The 15,962-nt window shown below is 34.7% G+C and overlaps 1 protein-coding gene and 1 pseudogene across 1 annotated transcript; one reads left to right on the top strand and one right to left on the bottom strand.

The window, feature by feature from the left end:
- Nucleotides 1-261: 261 nt before the first annotated feature.
- On the top strand, nt 262-3,079 carry LOC110771872 (GDSL esterase/lipase EXL3-like; annotated as a pseudogene).
- Nucleotides 3,080-4,481: 1,402 nt separating this feature from the next.
- Nucleotides 4,482-6,329, bottom strand: LOC110772934 (gibberellin 2-beta-dioxygenase 1). Its single transcript, XM_021977429.2, has 3 exons — nt 5,758-6,329; nt 5,300-5,648; nt 4,482-4,984 (listed from the first exon to the last, which is right to left on the bottom strand). The coding sequence occupies exons 1-3, from the start codon at nt 6,156-6,158 to the stop codon at nt 4,733-4,735; spliced, it is 1,002 nt and encodes a 333-aa protein (XP_021833121.1). The 5' UTR covers nt 6,159-6,329; the 3' UTR covers nt 4,482-4,732.
- Nucleotides 6,330-15,962: the final 9,633 nt, after the last annotated feature.

The following is a 15,962-nucleotide window of genomic DNA, read 5'->3' as shown; positions in this document are numbered from 1 at the left end:
AAGGATTGTCGAAAGTGGAGTCGGAATCATGATCAGTGATCTCGTGATCCTCCAATTCGCGCGCCTCCAAACGCTGCGTTAGTTCTGTGACTTGCCGCTGCAAATCCTCAATCATCGCATCCTGAAGGTTACGATCACGGTGTTGGACTTCCTCATTCGGAACCTGCCCACGCCTCCCGCGACCACGACCACCAGCCATTGAAATCGTTGAAAAATTTGCCCAGGAAAAACTTGCTCTGATACCAACTGACGCCGGATAGAATGGTGATTATTCTACAGGTTAGTCGTTTCAAGAACTCCCAAGAAATATCACAATGATCTCACGTAAATTAGAGAGAGATTCTCTAAATAAATTCGGATATCCGAATGAATAAAATTGAATAATAAAAAGTCCCCTAAATCAGTCCTCAAACCGGACTTAAATAGTTCTAACAATCCCAAAACAATTCCTAAAAGAAAAAGAGTTTAAACTGAAACAAACAACTTCCTAAAAAATAAGAGTTCAATGCGGAATGAAATTAAGAGTTCAAAGTTACGGCTTTCCGGACGTCTTCCTGTCTTTGCGTTGATCTTCCAGCTCGTGGTAGTTCAACGCCATCACTGTGCAATCAGACAACTCAGCATCATCTGTATCAGATGCCCCTGCATCACCTTTCAATCATAGAGCTTCTGTGTGGTTACTCAAGGGAGAGCCATAAAATATAGATGTGGCAAGGCAACTATAATTAAGAGCTCATCTACAAGAAATTGATATCAAACATGATTTGATTGGATAGATGTGTCAAACGGTTTGTGTCTGATGAATATTGGCCTTGCACTAATAGTCTAGAAGTTTCCAGAGCAATAATTTCATGCTTCTTCTGAAACTTCGACAGTTTGGAAATCATTTCTGAGGTGCATGCAGCATGAATTATGCATATAAAACACAGTTAAAATCTGGGAAAAACTCTGGTGGGCCAAGAAGGTCTCTGGGATTTCTGCTGAGAAGCACCCTCTGGGTTTGCTTGAATTACAAACTCAGCCAAACCATGTTGAAATTTGATTACATGCATAACACGAGCAGAAATTTCCACAAAACCAATGTGATATGCTCAAAAGAAGTACCAGTAGGGGGGGCAAGATCATACGGTAGGACAAGGTAGATAGGAGATAATGAGTGTAAGTTTTCTGTAAAGAGAGATTTCTGTCCACAAGTTAATAAGCTTCCTGTTAACCTTTTTGAAATTTCAAAATCCTGGTTGAAGATTTCTAGGGATGATACCAAAAACACATTACAAACGTGTATCGTATGGATCGACATTATTTGGTGTCCTATATGTAGCTTTGCCTTTCTCGTGATTAGCATTAATATACATACATATATATGCTTTTGCTGAAGTAAACTAATTAACCTAAATTTTTTTCATGGAAGAAAGTTCAAGGGGAGATTGGCTACTCTCACCACCAATGCCGTGGCATACCCATAACCTCAAGCTGGAAGCAACTAATTAACCTAAATTTGATTGTAAACATCCCATCATTTTGTCAAAAGAAAATATGATGATTGGGTTTGTGGAATTTATTTTCAGGTGAGTTGGGTAAAGCCCACAAAAACACACTGAGGGGGCAACTAACGTAAACGGCCCAAATCAAAGTTATATGATTCCCAAGTTTGATAATTTTTTGTTCTCTCTACGCATGATAGATCAGCTAACAAATCCCAGTTCTTCCCAAGAAGATTTTATAAGCCAGGTCACATCATTTAGTTTGGTTTGTTTTGTATTTTTACTAACGATTAAGTAATTATATTGTACAATTCAATTCATTTACTAAGGTGGGAGAGGCCCTTTGGATTTTTAGTAAGTTAGGCCAACATGGCATAAACTATAAACAGAAGTCGCTCAATCTTTTCAAAGTTTGGCTACCTCTTGCTACACTTTTGTGTTTCTGTTATGGCAGGGATTTCGTCGAAAGAAAACCAACCAGAAGGTTAAGCAATGGATAGGTCCCTCAGATTTCGCCTGTAACGTAAATGTAACATTTAATTAAGTGATGGCATGCTACATTTTTTTTTCTTAAGTCTCTCAGTGTGTGTATGTGTCACATACATAAAACCCTCTGTACACTTTTTTATAAAATAGAGACTAATTGTCTTTTTTTTTTTTCCAGCTGAAAGATTTGGGGTCAAGGAGCTCTTGCCAGCTTATCTCAGTCCAAATCTTCAGCTCCAAGAACTCCTCACTGGTGTAAGTTTTGCCTCAGGTGGTTCAGGATATGATCCTCTCACTGCTAAATTAATGGTATGGTTTTGGTTTATAGAATTCTGCTTTTCTTACAAAAGAATCAATGTATCTTATCTAATCCTTTTCTTTCCCTTGAAATAACAGTCTGTGTTATCAATGTCGGATCAACTATTCAGAAAGATAAAGGCAGCAGTTGGAGAGAAAACAAAACAGAGATTATACTGTCAATAAGCATATTCCTGGTGTGCTCAGGAAGTAATGACATTGCAAATACATATTTTTTCCACACCATTCAGGAGAGCCAATTATGATATCCCAGCATAAACTGATCTAATAAACAAGTTGGGTTGGGTTAACGTCGAGTCATCTGACACGATTAATTAAACATGTCGAGTTAAGGTTGAATTACATGACCTACTAATACAAATTGTCACCCCATTGCTTGGTTATGAAGCTTAATTAGTTAGGAATTTCATTGTAAATTCTATTTATTTCTTTTGTGGGAAACGTTGTAATGGGTTTGAAGGAACTTTATGGACTTGGGGCAAGAAGAATTGGAGTGATGAGTGTACCTGTAATTGGATGTGTGCCATCACAGATTCACAGAGGACATTGGGTGGGGGCATCAGAGAGGACGCTCAGAGTATGCCAACAATGCAACTATGCTCTTCAACTCCAAAACTCTCCACCCAAATGGACTCTCTCAATCAACTGCTTCCAGATGCTAGACTTGTACCTATCTTGATACCTACAATCCAGCCCTTGCTTTAGTTCAAAACCCTACTCATTTTGGCAATCACAAACCCATCATAGTTTTGAGATTATGGTTCACTCCAATAGGATCGTTCTATTACTAGATGTTTACGTTACGGTATTTGCTGTTACTTAATTTGAACCACACATTAAAACAATGTTATGTCTTATCAAATTGACACACTATAAACACAACATAGTGGACTTTCTACAAGAGAAATCTCTCATTGTCAATCATTATGTAGTAAATGACAACTATATCCCTATTTTCGTCCAATGAGTTTGTTTAATAATTTGATTTATAAAATGCATTATCGACTTTTAAGACTTAGAAATTGTATATTTACCTACCTTTTTTTGTCAATAGATATTTACCAACCTTTTGCTCTATCTGTGGTCTTTTTCTTTCCTTCAAAAAGAGGCTCAAACAGTGTAGCGCACGTTTGATCATTGGACCACACGTCATTCTGGGCTGCAAAAATCTCTTAGGAGAAGAATCAATTTGGGTTGTTTATCTCCTGGGCCTGCCGTTGTAAACCTTTGCTTTAGTCCCTTGTCCTATGCAAGGGTTTCAAGTAGCTAGGATTAATGCAACATGAGTTGCCTAAATTTTGTTAAGTAAATTAAATCGTTGCATCTATGCAACATGAGTATCTATCTCACGGATTAATGTTCATTAACCACGCCAATAATAATATGATAATTAGGGATCTGTTAACACATAAGTCAATCAAGATTTTGTTATCGTTAGCCATCAAAGTTGAGTGGTTTAAAGAACCACCAGATTTTATTCAAGATATTATTTTAGAGGATGCGTTTGTGTGAAGTCACTATTACGTATCATGCACCATATAGGTAGAGTATGGTGTTTGGGGGGCCACAACCTTAAAATTGTGGGATTTTTTCTGCTATCTATGTCTATACTCTCTATTTAGCAAAGGAGGTGAGAAGATAGAGTGGACAAGGTCACCTCAGGCCCTGTGAATAGCTCCGTCTCTACCTCCAATCATTTTGAAGAAAAGAAAACCATAAAACCAAAGAGCCTACATCATTAGTGTGAGTGTGAGTTCAAAAATTAAAGATTCCTCTTTGTGTATAATTAATGTGTTTGTTCAAAATTAAAAGTCTTTTTCCAACCAAGCTGGACTTGAACATTCTGGAACAGCTTCTTGACTGTTGAGTTGTAATTGGTGGTGGTGATTTGCACTCGGACTGAGGAATTGGACTGACATCAAAATCATTGTACTGAGGAATGTAGTTGTTGCTTATCTAAACCATATCGATTAGACCAATAAAAAATTTGTCAATGATTTTTGCGTGCACCACAAAGAGGGGCCATGATTCTTAATTGACCTGATTATTGGAGAGAAGAAAGAGAGAGAGACAACAGCTTTGTACGAAGTTGATTGATAGGGTACAAATAATTCTTTTTACATCATTAAAAGCTTTTATGAAACACAGTTGTAGATTAAGATGAACAAATATCTTGTGGGGCCACACCTGATCAGAAAGTAATAATCCACCTATTTTCATAGATTTAAAAATAATAATAATAACCAAACAAAAAAAAAAGCGTGGACATGTTTGTATTTCTAAGATGAAAGGTAGTTTACATGGAAGTAGCTGGTAGGGGAAGGGGAAAACAGAAGAGATATAACAGAGGGAATTCCATCTATGGAAAACTTGATGAACTAATTATAATCTTAACCTATTAAACAAGTAGGACATTTTTTTTTTCTCTGTTTCTGGTAGCTGATTTATGAGGCTGCAATTCTCTCAAAGTTTCCAAGCCTATTATCAGCCAGTCTTGTGTTGTAACAAGAGGTTTTGTACTCAAACCATGTAAACTCTTTGTACATGCTCTCCTCCTCTCCTTTCATGACAGATTGCAGTGGTGCTATTTTCTCACTCAAGGGTGGCCCCCCAAAATAAATCATTGAAACTCTTGATTTTGAACCATTTGCCAAAACCCTGTGCCTCACACTTTGGAACCTCCCATTGGTCAAAACCTGCAAATCCAACCCACCAAGGCCCCCATTAGATTAATATGAATGATAGAGAGAGAACAGAAGAACTTAGAACAAACCCAATAGAAATAAATAAAAGATAAAAACTAGGATGTGGTGTTTATCTAAACGAAACTGTTGAATGTTCTTTGAGTCAAATATATTTATATATATTCATATCTTATCCACGGTAATAGGGAACTGACATGGAAATAGGAATCTTCCTCTACAGGAAACTGATTTGCAAATTAGAATCTTTGTTTTTACTTATTTAAACAGTTTTTTTCAGCCAAAAGAATCAAAAAAAAGTAGCAGTACCTGCAAAGAGTCACCAACATTGATGAAGAAGGAGTTATGATCAGGTGGGACTGGAATCCAATTTCCATCTCTCAATGAAATTTGGAGGCCAGATGTGTTGTTGGATCTCAGCACAGAGATGATTTGTGGGTCTGTGTGCGCTCCAAATCCAATCACATTTCTGGCACTCAAATCTTGAAGCTCTGGACATGGTGGGTAGTGATTTAACCTGAAGCAAGAGTCACTCTGTTCATCCATCAAAAGCTTGCTGAACACATTCCTTGGTTGAATCTTTAATCCTTCAGCCATCAGTTCAAGAATCTCACATGTCATTTTCTTCACAGCTGATATATAATCATTCAAAGCAGAACTGCAAGGACAAAAGAAGACGTTTTTTTCATCAAGAACTTGACATGAAAAGAAAAGGAAAAAAGAATCAAAATTTCCAACTTCTGATTGATTGTGCTTGAATAGCATACCAAAACTCTTCTGGGTTCTGTCCAAAAACTGATAAAAATCTCTGGGAATTGGATTCTGTGTTGGCTGTTAGAAGAAGGTACTCCACCCAACCAACATCACCATTCTTCCCAATATACTTGTTACCATATCCTAATGGATTAGGTGGCCCTGCTTTTTCTTTCTCAGAAAGTGGCAAGGAGAAGAATTTGATGGCCTCAGATTCCAACCTGGTAATGAATTCCATTGGAACACCATGGTTGATAATCTTGAAGAACCCAAACTCCTCACAAGCCCTGACGATGAGCTGTTTGGAGTCAGGTTTTGAAAGGTCTATCAGAGGAATCCCAGCAAAGAATTTGGAGACTTTGCTGCCTCTAGGATAAGAAAAGTTTTCAGTAGGTGGTTTAGTCACAAACACCATTGTTGTAGTAGTTGTTCTTGCTCTTCTCTGTGTATGTGTGTGTGTTTAAGGTCAAAGAGAGAAGAAGCTGAAAGATGAGAGGAAGCTGATATGGATGATAGAATTTTTGTAAATGTGAAGAAAGTTGATATGGCTTGAGTGGAGGGGCACTTTGAGTTTGAGCTAAGTGGTCTTGCCTATTTATAGGGGGGAGCAGAGAGAAAGGACTTGGAACCTTCATGTAATAAACACTCTAGAAAAAGAAAAATAAAATTAATTTTTGTTTTTTTAATTGAAAATTTATTTATATGACCTTAAATAGAAAGTTTACAAACATTTGAAGAATAAAATATATGACTTTACTGTTATTTTACTCTGAAACCTTTTAAATGCAATGGGTATGGTATTGGTATGGCCAGTCTAGTCATCACCCTCCCAAAGGATCTAATGAGTAGTGACTATTTTCTGATTGCTCCCCTGAAAAGGACATCACAGTCAATTTATAAATCGAAAGGAAAATGGACACGTACGCTACATTCATTGAATATTTATCCTCTATTTCTTTCCCTTTTTTTTTTTGCCTTATGTTTTTGGTTCTTGTTGTTCTTACTATAACGAGGCCACGTCTTCACACACTGACGGTGATCCCCTAAAAACAAAGCTTATATAAACTCTCTTTGAAGATAGATTTAGGGCTTATTTGAGAGAATCACTTCTCTTTCCATAATCACTTAAAATGATTATATTGAGAAGCACATGAAAGGTGCTTCTTTTCAAAAGTAATTATGGCCTATCCAGAATTACTCCCAAACAAACTCTTAAGTTGGTTAATACAGAAAAATGAAATTCGAACTTGCGACATAAAACCTCTTAATCACCAAACTTAAAGTTTTTATATATAAAAAAACCTTAAAAGTAATGGAGCATTATCCAAATATTCTTGTGGATCAAAAACATAATCAGGATATCCACTCAATTTCATAAGATTGATCAATTTTGAGCCTCTTACTTTCATTGTACACTTCCACTAAATCTTCTTACGTGTCAATTTATTTATCCTCTTTGTTCGAGCAATTTACAAGGCTGCTTCATTATTAAATACTGCACTTTTTAAGATTGCATGCAAACTAATAAACTCTCTCCGTATTCCTTAAGCTTGTTTAGTTCATAATTTATGTGTCATTATTTATATTATATTGGGAAAATTATTAAACGTGCATTACATGTTTTCCTTTATTTCATCTTGAAAAGTATATGGAAAACAAATCCGGTTAAATTTTGTAGACAAATATAAATCTAAAAAGATTGTATTTCCAAAATGAACAAGAAGAATCAGAAGAATATAGGTAGTGGGTGAGCATATCTTAACTCCTAGCTATACCTATCTTTCAAGCTAGAGGGTAGATGCTAAGCAATCTCTTGATGGAACATCAATATCATGTGGCATGCCCGCGTGATCTTATGAACATACTCAAATTATAAAATGTGCATAATTATTAATATCGAAATTCTAAACTCGGAATTTTGAAAGTTAAATTCAACAAACTCACGTGGTATATGAATGACAATGTACTATTCTCCTAATCTACATGTACTAAATAATTTCTCATTTTTCAATCGTGCTCGTAGTAAGTTAAGTTCCAGTTTTTTTACAAATTTGGATTTAGATTTTTTTTTAACTGCCTCTTCAAATTTGAACTTATGAACTCATTTTTCAAAAATAAAAGATTCGTGGGGACTGTATTTTGGAAGAAAAATCTTTGAACTTTAGTATCAACTTTCAAGGATACGGCAAGTGACTATCCCAAAAAAGGTGAAGCAGATTGGAACGAAAGAGATTTGCCATCACAAACGGTTAAGATGGACTTCAACTACCAAAAAGATACTCATTCTCAAAATTATAAAGAATAAATTTATAAATTGTGCCTTTTTTACAGATTGTTTTATACATAATTTGTCATCTAAAATTTGATATTCACCTCCAGATAATGATATATATATATACACTTGTGGTTGTTGTTAGGTCCATATCTCTTTGTTTCTAGATTTGTACAATTGGGGGTTTGGGGTTTGGTCCCCAATTGTACCAAAATTTAAATAAATGAAAATAGAATGTACATCCAAACTTTATTCATTTGTAACTGATAAGATCATAAGATAATTATCATGTGACCCCTACCAACTTGTTATTTCTATTTATCTTTTTAAAAAAAAAAAAAAAAATTATATATATAAAGTGATAAGACTAACCGAAAGAACTCCTTTGAAAAGCACCTATAGCTCAAGATAAACATGGGGGAAATTAGAAGCTCAAGATAAACATGGATGAAGTTAGAAGCTCATACAAATGAGGTTTTTTCCTTTTTATCGAGCATTATTTTGATATAACCAACATTAGAAGAGGAGAACTCAAATATAGACTCACATTTAAACAATATCGAAAAATGATGACTCTAAACTCAACTTCTCGTGCGTATATGATATATATTCTTAACTACTAGAACTACAAACCCCTAATTTAAAATTTTAAAGGTTATATCCTTCGGCCCTAATTCCCGATTTTACTTCAGAACTAAGCAATTTGGGTATCCTTCGAAAATGAGAATGTATATTCTTACGAATATAAAAAGCGACTTCTTTGCGATATTCTACCGTTAAAGCTATAAGTCTCAATCACTAAGTTTTCTGTTTACAATTAGATCCCACGTCCTAAAGTCCCAATTTTGGGACAAAAAGAAAGCATATAGAATATGGATACGTGTTCAAATATCAGCCTGGAGTTGAAAGGCGTGCTTACAAAAGATTTGGAATTTGGAACAAAGAAATAGGCAGCGCCAGGCATGCAGCTATAGGCAGCCCCCACAGGGCCCACCAAGAGACCGTAAGCTTCTATCTCAATCAGTTTACTCTATATCAGAGCGACGCGGCCTCATAATATTCGCATTCATTTTTGTCGGTCGTATTTCTACACATACCTATTATTATTTTTTGACAAAATTCTAAATTATTTGGTCGTGTGTTATATATTATCATTATTATTTGGATAAAATGATATTTTAAATTGTTCTAATGTACGAAATGAGAATTCAACCGCAAGAAAACGGACTCACTGTTTTGACTAACTAACCTAACTCCGTATACGTATGCAATATTATTCTTCATATTATTTTTGGGTTTCTGTTGGTGGTGGCACTGGCAAGCACAGTTGTTATGCTATTATGGGTCGCACGCCAGGTTGGCTTTTCTTTTGCTATTTACTATTTTGGCCTCCTAGCACGACCTCTCTCTTTCTTTCTCTCTCTCCCTCTCACTCGCTCTCTCATATATCCCATCACACACCCAAACACGCTTTGCTTGCATTCATTTCTCTCCTAGTCACTCACTTCCGATGCTTCTTATCATATCATTGATGGATTATAATGTTCCCCACCTAGGATCTCCTTTAATTTCTTTGAAATACACCCAATCTTGTTTCAAATAAGATTAATGAATTGATTATGAAGTTTAAGAATGGTGTGGTCGTTGGTCGGAAAAATTATTGTATGATACAGAAATATCGTCACGTGATGTATAAATAACATGATTTAAGTGTATCATGACGTGACGATATTATAGTTTCTCCATATCATTTAGCATTTTATTTTAAGGAAAGTGTTTAAATCGGGTGAGTAAGAGGATAGTTTTCTCCATATCTTAAAACCATTTTCTCACCTCTTCATGTCTCTAAAGTCTGAAAAGTATTTGATGTTTTCTCAAAATTTTCAGGCTGGAGTATCCAAATTATATTCATCTACCTCCTCTTCGGTCATTGAATGACCTCTTCTGGCATCATTGAATGGATGACAATTTGAATGGATCTGAACCAAAGAATGAATGTATCCAAGTTTAGGACCTTCGGTGCTAAATGATGTGAGCATATACCAAAATATAAACAAAGCAAATAATTAATTAAATAATGTGCAAATGGGCATTTAAATATCCTACTAAACTGTATTATAACTAACCCAGTGAAAAATGGTCTTTACTTACAAACCAAATGTCTCAAGTTCGAATACCCATGATATCATAGTTGTGTGCGTGCGAGAAATCCCTCTCCTATGTAGTTTAGACTATCGCTTGTATTAAAAAATAAAAATCTCATAATGATGAAATTATACACCGTACTATGTATGGGCCTCTTTTAGTACTATACAGAATCCCAGGAAATATTTACTTTGTCGATCAAGTGTACTTGAAACTAGGGTCTCTAGTACTTCTGCAGACAGATCAATGCGTCCTCTATAAAAAGTGAAGAAGAAAATTATTTATTATGATCGCAGACATTAAACAGAGTAAAATCCTTTTTTCTTTTTTAAAAAACTATTTATAATTTGTTAGTTTATTTGAACAGAGATGCAACGAATGAGGGCGGTCTAGAATGAAACACAAAACTATAGGCTTTTTCACATTACGATAATTTGGACACAAAACTATAGGCTCATTCATCTGTGTGCTTCAATTTTGATGTGACCCATGTTCAAGGAAAATGAAGAAGATTCAGCTTTGACCTATGTTTCTATGGATGAAGCTTCTTGGACCCTAAAAATGAACAGAACTCAAACCCCTTTTCTTCCTTCCCTTTAAAAAAAATTAAAAAAACCCATTAGATTTTTAAGGGTGGAAAATGACATGAGGAATTTCAATGCCATCACATCTCGCACACAATTATTTGCTCACGTTTCTCTCTCTGTACTCAATTATATCTTTTCCCTTGAGATTGCTGAGATGCCTTCATAATTATTCATATATCATGCTGCTGCTACTGTTGCTGCTGCCGCTGCCGCCCTATATATATATATATATATATGCATTTTAGCAGAGACAGAAAATCGCATTTTTAATTGTTGTGCAGTGAGATTTCCTCATGTGAACATGTGCTGTTGACTCAGTTGATGTAGACATAAATTAAAGTGTAAGAGCTCCAAAAGTTTTTGACTGTTTGACCGAAAAAAAAAGGAGTTTTTGACTGTGTCGACATAGATACGCAGCACAATACAAACGCGTATATAATAAATTTTAAGAAAAAGAATGTTCTTTTGTCAAACTATTGGTAAACATTACTCAAAATTAGAACCAAATTAAGACCCCTCTAAAAGTAGGAAACAAGCATCAATGGGGCAAATTCTAAATCATCGTGTGAGAGATTTGCAATTCCAAGTAACCACAATTGAACTAAATCAAATCAAATATTAATGTGTCTTGCAATATCATAAATTTTGCTCTCTTTCCTTTATTCCTATAATTCACTTCTCTTTGATAGAAGTCAAAGGCTATGACAATACGATACGTTACGTGAAATTGTCAGAGAAGTGTTGAGAAAGTACGTGTTGGATAGAGATCAAAAAAAGTACCAACACGTCATGGTGATGTACATGCTAGATTAGAGTTAACTAGGTGTCAATACTGTGTTGAGGTGCACGTCATATGAGGTGTTAGATGAGTAAACGGAAGGTTAGCGATGTGCACGTCATATGATGTATTTGATCATTATAAATGAAGTGCTAGTGTTGTGTTTGCGTACGATACAAGTATAATAAGGCAATTCCAACTAGGTCAAATAACACATGTCACTTTGTGGTTGAGTCACAATAGAAAAGAAACATGATTTCTTTCTTATGGACAAGAAGAAAAGCATCGTCCTCGTCATAAGATGTGATCAAATAAATCATTATCATCTAGAAAATGAAGTATAAGTTGGGGAAGTAGGCAAAAAATTGAAACCTATGAAATGGAAGTCAATTAAAAAATTTGCTAACAGGTATTTATATAGGGCCAACTGATGCAGAGGTGGAGCCAGAATTGTATGTGTGAGGGCCGACTGACGTTTGCGCACACATATATAATATCCCGCCAAATACTGAACGAAAACGAAATTCTTTAAATAAACGATCCAAGATGGTTTGGGGGTCACTAATTTCTCTCTAGTCAATACTCATGGAAAAGCTTGGACCATATTGGGTGTAAAATCTATGTGCTATTTTCATTCCACGTGTGCACCTTTCACTGAAATTCAGTTGACAAAGATAGAGATTGAGATCGCATATGTTTTTAGGTAGAAAAGTTCACAGGCTGCTTATGGTCAAAAAGGGGAATTGGTCGTTGGTCAATCTTGAAATACGATATTAAAAATTAGTTTATGAAATATTATTATTATATAAAAGAATAAAGATATAACAAATTAATGAACAAAGTTGATAATTAGTTTATGTCCTAATGGAACATTCTTGATTGAAGTTGAAATAAAAGAATAATATAATGAACAAAGTTAGTTAACCATGAATAGAACTTAATAGAAAAAATAAATAATGTATCTTTGGATTCTTGAAGGTTTTTATTTCAATTTCACCATCTTTTTTAGAGTACATTTCTTGTTACAAGGTAGACGATACGTGGAGATAGTTTTTAACTTTGAATTTGAGAGTTGTAAGGCAGACGAAAAGTAGAAATAACTTTAGTATTAGAGCATGTAATTTTATGCATATAGTGAGAGAGTTCATTCACTATCTTCGTCTTCGATGACAAATATATTTTAAACCACAAAAAAGAAAAAATAAAAAAAGAAGTGAGAAATGCAACAAGAAGAAATTGGCATGAAACTGACAGTTGATGTAGAATTTTATTTTAGTCATGTCCAAGTCCTTTTCTAAGGGAGCCCGATTTATGAAAAAGTGGGCGGGAATTAGTCATATCTAAGCTATTTCATAGTCAGCGAATGTATCTATCTTATTCCATATGTGCACCAACTTTTGGCATATGACCAAATTTCACAATATAAAAAGGGATATGATTTCCCCACTCCCTTTTTCTCCACTTACACTCTCTTTTATTTTTTAATACTTTTTAATTAATTTTGTTCTTTTTCTTTCCTATTCTATCCTTACCCTATATTAATTTCTTTTTACTTCACTTTTATATTAGTTCTTTTTCTTTATACTTAATTTTCCAACTTGCACTCCATTTTCATTATATATATTTTTCCTTTAATCGAGTAAAAAATTAAGTTTTTTTTCACCCTTTAATACTGAAAATGGAGTGTAAGTTGGAAAATTAAGTATAAAGAAAAAGAAATAATATAAAAGTGAAGTAAAATAAAAATTAATGTAGGGTAAAGATAGAATAGGAAAGATAAAGAAAAAAATTGATTAAAAAAATATTAAAAAGCAAAAGGGAGTGTAAATGGAGAAAATGAGAGTGGAGAAATCAGCTCCCTATAAAAATATCTTCATGTAATCTATTTCCATCAAGATAGAAAACAACATATTCGTTTGCTCATAAATTGGAAATTATGTAAACGATTTGAAATAATGCAAAGATTCTTCTTAATTGGTCAAAGAAGATGCAGAGAGAGAGAGAGAGAGAGAGAGAGAGAATGACATAGACAAATTGAACAATGCAGGGGTGGTCAAAAAGGAGAAGTTGATTGCCGCGTGATGACTAATATATTTATCTGCATATGAAATATTGATCAAGCCCCTTTAGACCCAATCCTTCATCTTTATCAACAAGGTCTTGTCCAACACATTTTAAATGCTGCCTCCTCGAGTGTTCAATTTTTATTTGGGTCTGACCTCGGGTCCTCAATGTTGGAGTAACTTTCGGTGTGGCAGTCACATTGCTATGTGCTACTATTAATATATCGTCCGCTTATGTTATAATACGTGAATTAATAATGCCAGATGATAATGTGAGTGTGAGTGTCATAAAAACTAGGCTCTAAACTTGTCTTTGACAGTCTCCCATTATTAAATTTAGACCAAGTTGCAAAGACCTGAGTTAATGGATGAAGAAGAACTATAACTTAATGCATAAGGAGTTCATCTAATGCATTAAAAAAAAACATTAACATTTTCGCAGAGCAAATTGACGAATTTTTCAATTTTTCCTTGATTGTAAGTGTAACCTAATTAGCAATTACATAAACCTGGTTAAAAAAAATCAAAATTATATAGATTTGATTAAAAAAAACACAAACTAGAGGAACAAAATGGTTATTTTCTTTAGAAGGAGCCATCTTTTCTTCTTACAGATCACTTGTAATTCTCTTAGGTAGATCTTTACAAAAGTTCTTTATTTTTTACGCTTAATATCACAAAATGTCCCTAAGGTTTATGAAACTATCATATTGCATCCTTAACCTCTTTTTGTGTCATTTGTGGTCCTCAAGGTTAGTATGTATGATCACAAATGATCCCACAAAACATTCTTGAGGTTCACGCACATATCACAAATGATCCCTATGAATTTTTTTAATTTTTTAATTTAAAAGTCATAAAATTTTGGTTTTCTTTTTGTGATGGCTAAAGACCCGAAACCACAAAACAAAACAAACCTGTAATGGCCCAGCACCTAGAAAACCTGTCCAGTATGCAGCAGCCCAATTCAGCTGTCAAACTAGTACAGCCGCCACGAAACAAGTCTACATGAGCCTTTGTATTCTGTCGTGCAAATTTTCTAAGTAGAGACATTAATTGAACCAGAATCCTTGTTACATCTTCTGAGAAAAAATGTCATCAGTATATCCTAACTCCATTTTGTGCCAATTTCCTACGACGCAACTGAAGTTACTTAACACACGAATATCTTTTTAGAAGTGCTACGGTCAATTGTCCATGCATGTATGAGCTACGATATGTATAAATTTTAATATATCATTCTATAAAGCATATCTAGCCCTGTAATGTTTTTATCATTTTCATTCTGTTTCCTCTTTCAAGTCATTGCAATTTATCTACTTCTCACTTGACCTAAAATCCTTGTTTCATGCCATGCATTTTATCTACTTCTCACTTTACCTAAAATCATTGTTTCATTTCATCAAAAGAAAAAACAAAAAAAAATGCTTGTTTCGTAGTCCGTTCACTTCACCTGCCACACCAGTGTCCTCTTCCTTGCCTCATTTCTACTAGAATTTCTTTTGCAAGAAAGAAAGCTGGACGACCTGTCCTCCTTTCCTTGTGCTGCCTACTTAACTTTTCATATACCTACTACCCTGGTCAAAGAGAGGTCTACTTTGTCCACCAAAACCACAAGTGCTTCCCTCTCCTCATTTTGCCTTAGCCATGCATTATTTTCTATTTCAGCTGGATATGGGCTGCTCTGCACTACCTTTTCTTCTTCTTTTTGGGCTAAAACTACTCTTATGGCATGTTTACTAATTCGTAATTGAATTAGGAGGAATTGAATTGAGGAGGAGTTGAATTAATGAGAATTAGATTCTGGATTTCTATTGAAGTTGTTCCGGATTCCTATTGAAGTTGTTTGCTAAACCGTATGGATTGAGGGAAGTTAGATTTCGGATTCCTATTGAAGTTGTTTACTAAACCAAGTGAAATTAGGGTAGGAGTGATGTTAATTACTAAAATGTCCTTGTTGTTGGGTTAAAGTAGATAGCAAATTTGGAAAAGATGAATTCCTAATGGGCTAGTTCTCTAGGAATTAGAATACCACCTCCCACCCAAAAATTGAATTCCTCCAAAATTAGGGATTCAATTCTTAATTTTATGTGTGTTCCACTTATTTTTCAATTTCTTGATGTTAAGTAAACGCACAAATTCTCTATAAGTGGAATTCAATTTCTGATGAGAATTCCAATTCCTGATTAATAAACACACCATTAATTCAAGCAATTGGAAGTTTTTCATTGCAAGAGACAATTGCACCTTTTCACCCTCTTCGCCTAATGCCTCGGCACATAAAATTGGAACATACCTATACGAAGTGGGGTATCCGGATGGAAAGAAAATCTTTCCAATTGTTCTGCAAAGTATATTGTTAAGGAAAATGCCA

The sequence above is a fragment of the Prunus avium genome, chromosome 4, assembly GCF_965620075.1.
Source record: "Prunus avium chromosome 4, drPruAviu1.hap1.1, whole genome shotgun sequence".
Lineage (NCBI taxonomy): Eukaryota > Viridiplantae > Streptophyta > Magnoliopsida > Rosales > Rosaceae > Prunus > Prunus avium.
This window is presented reverse-complemented; position numbering and strand designations above follow the sequence as displayed.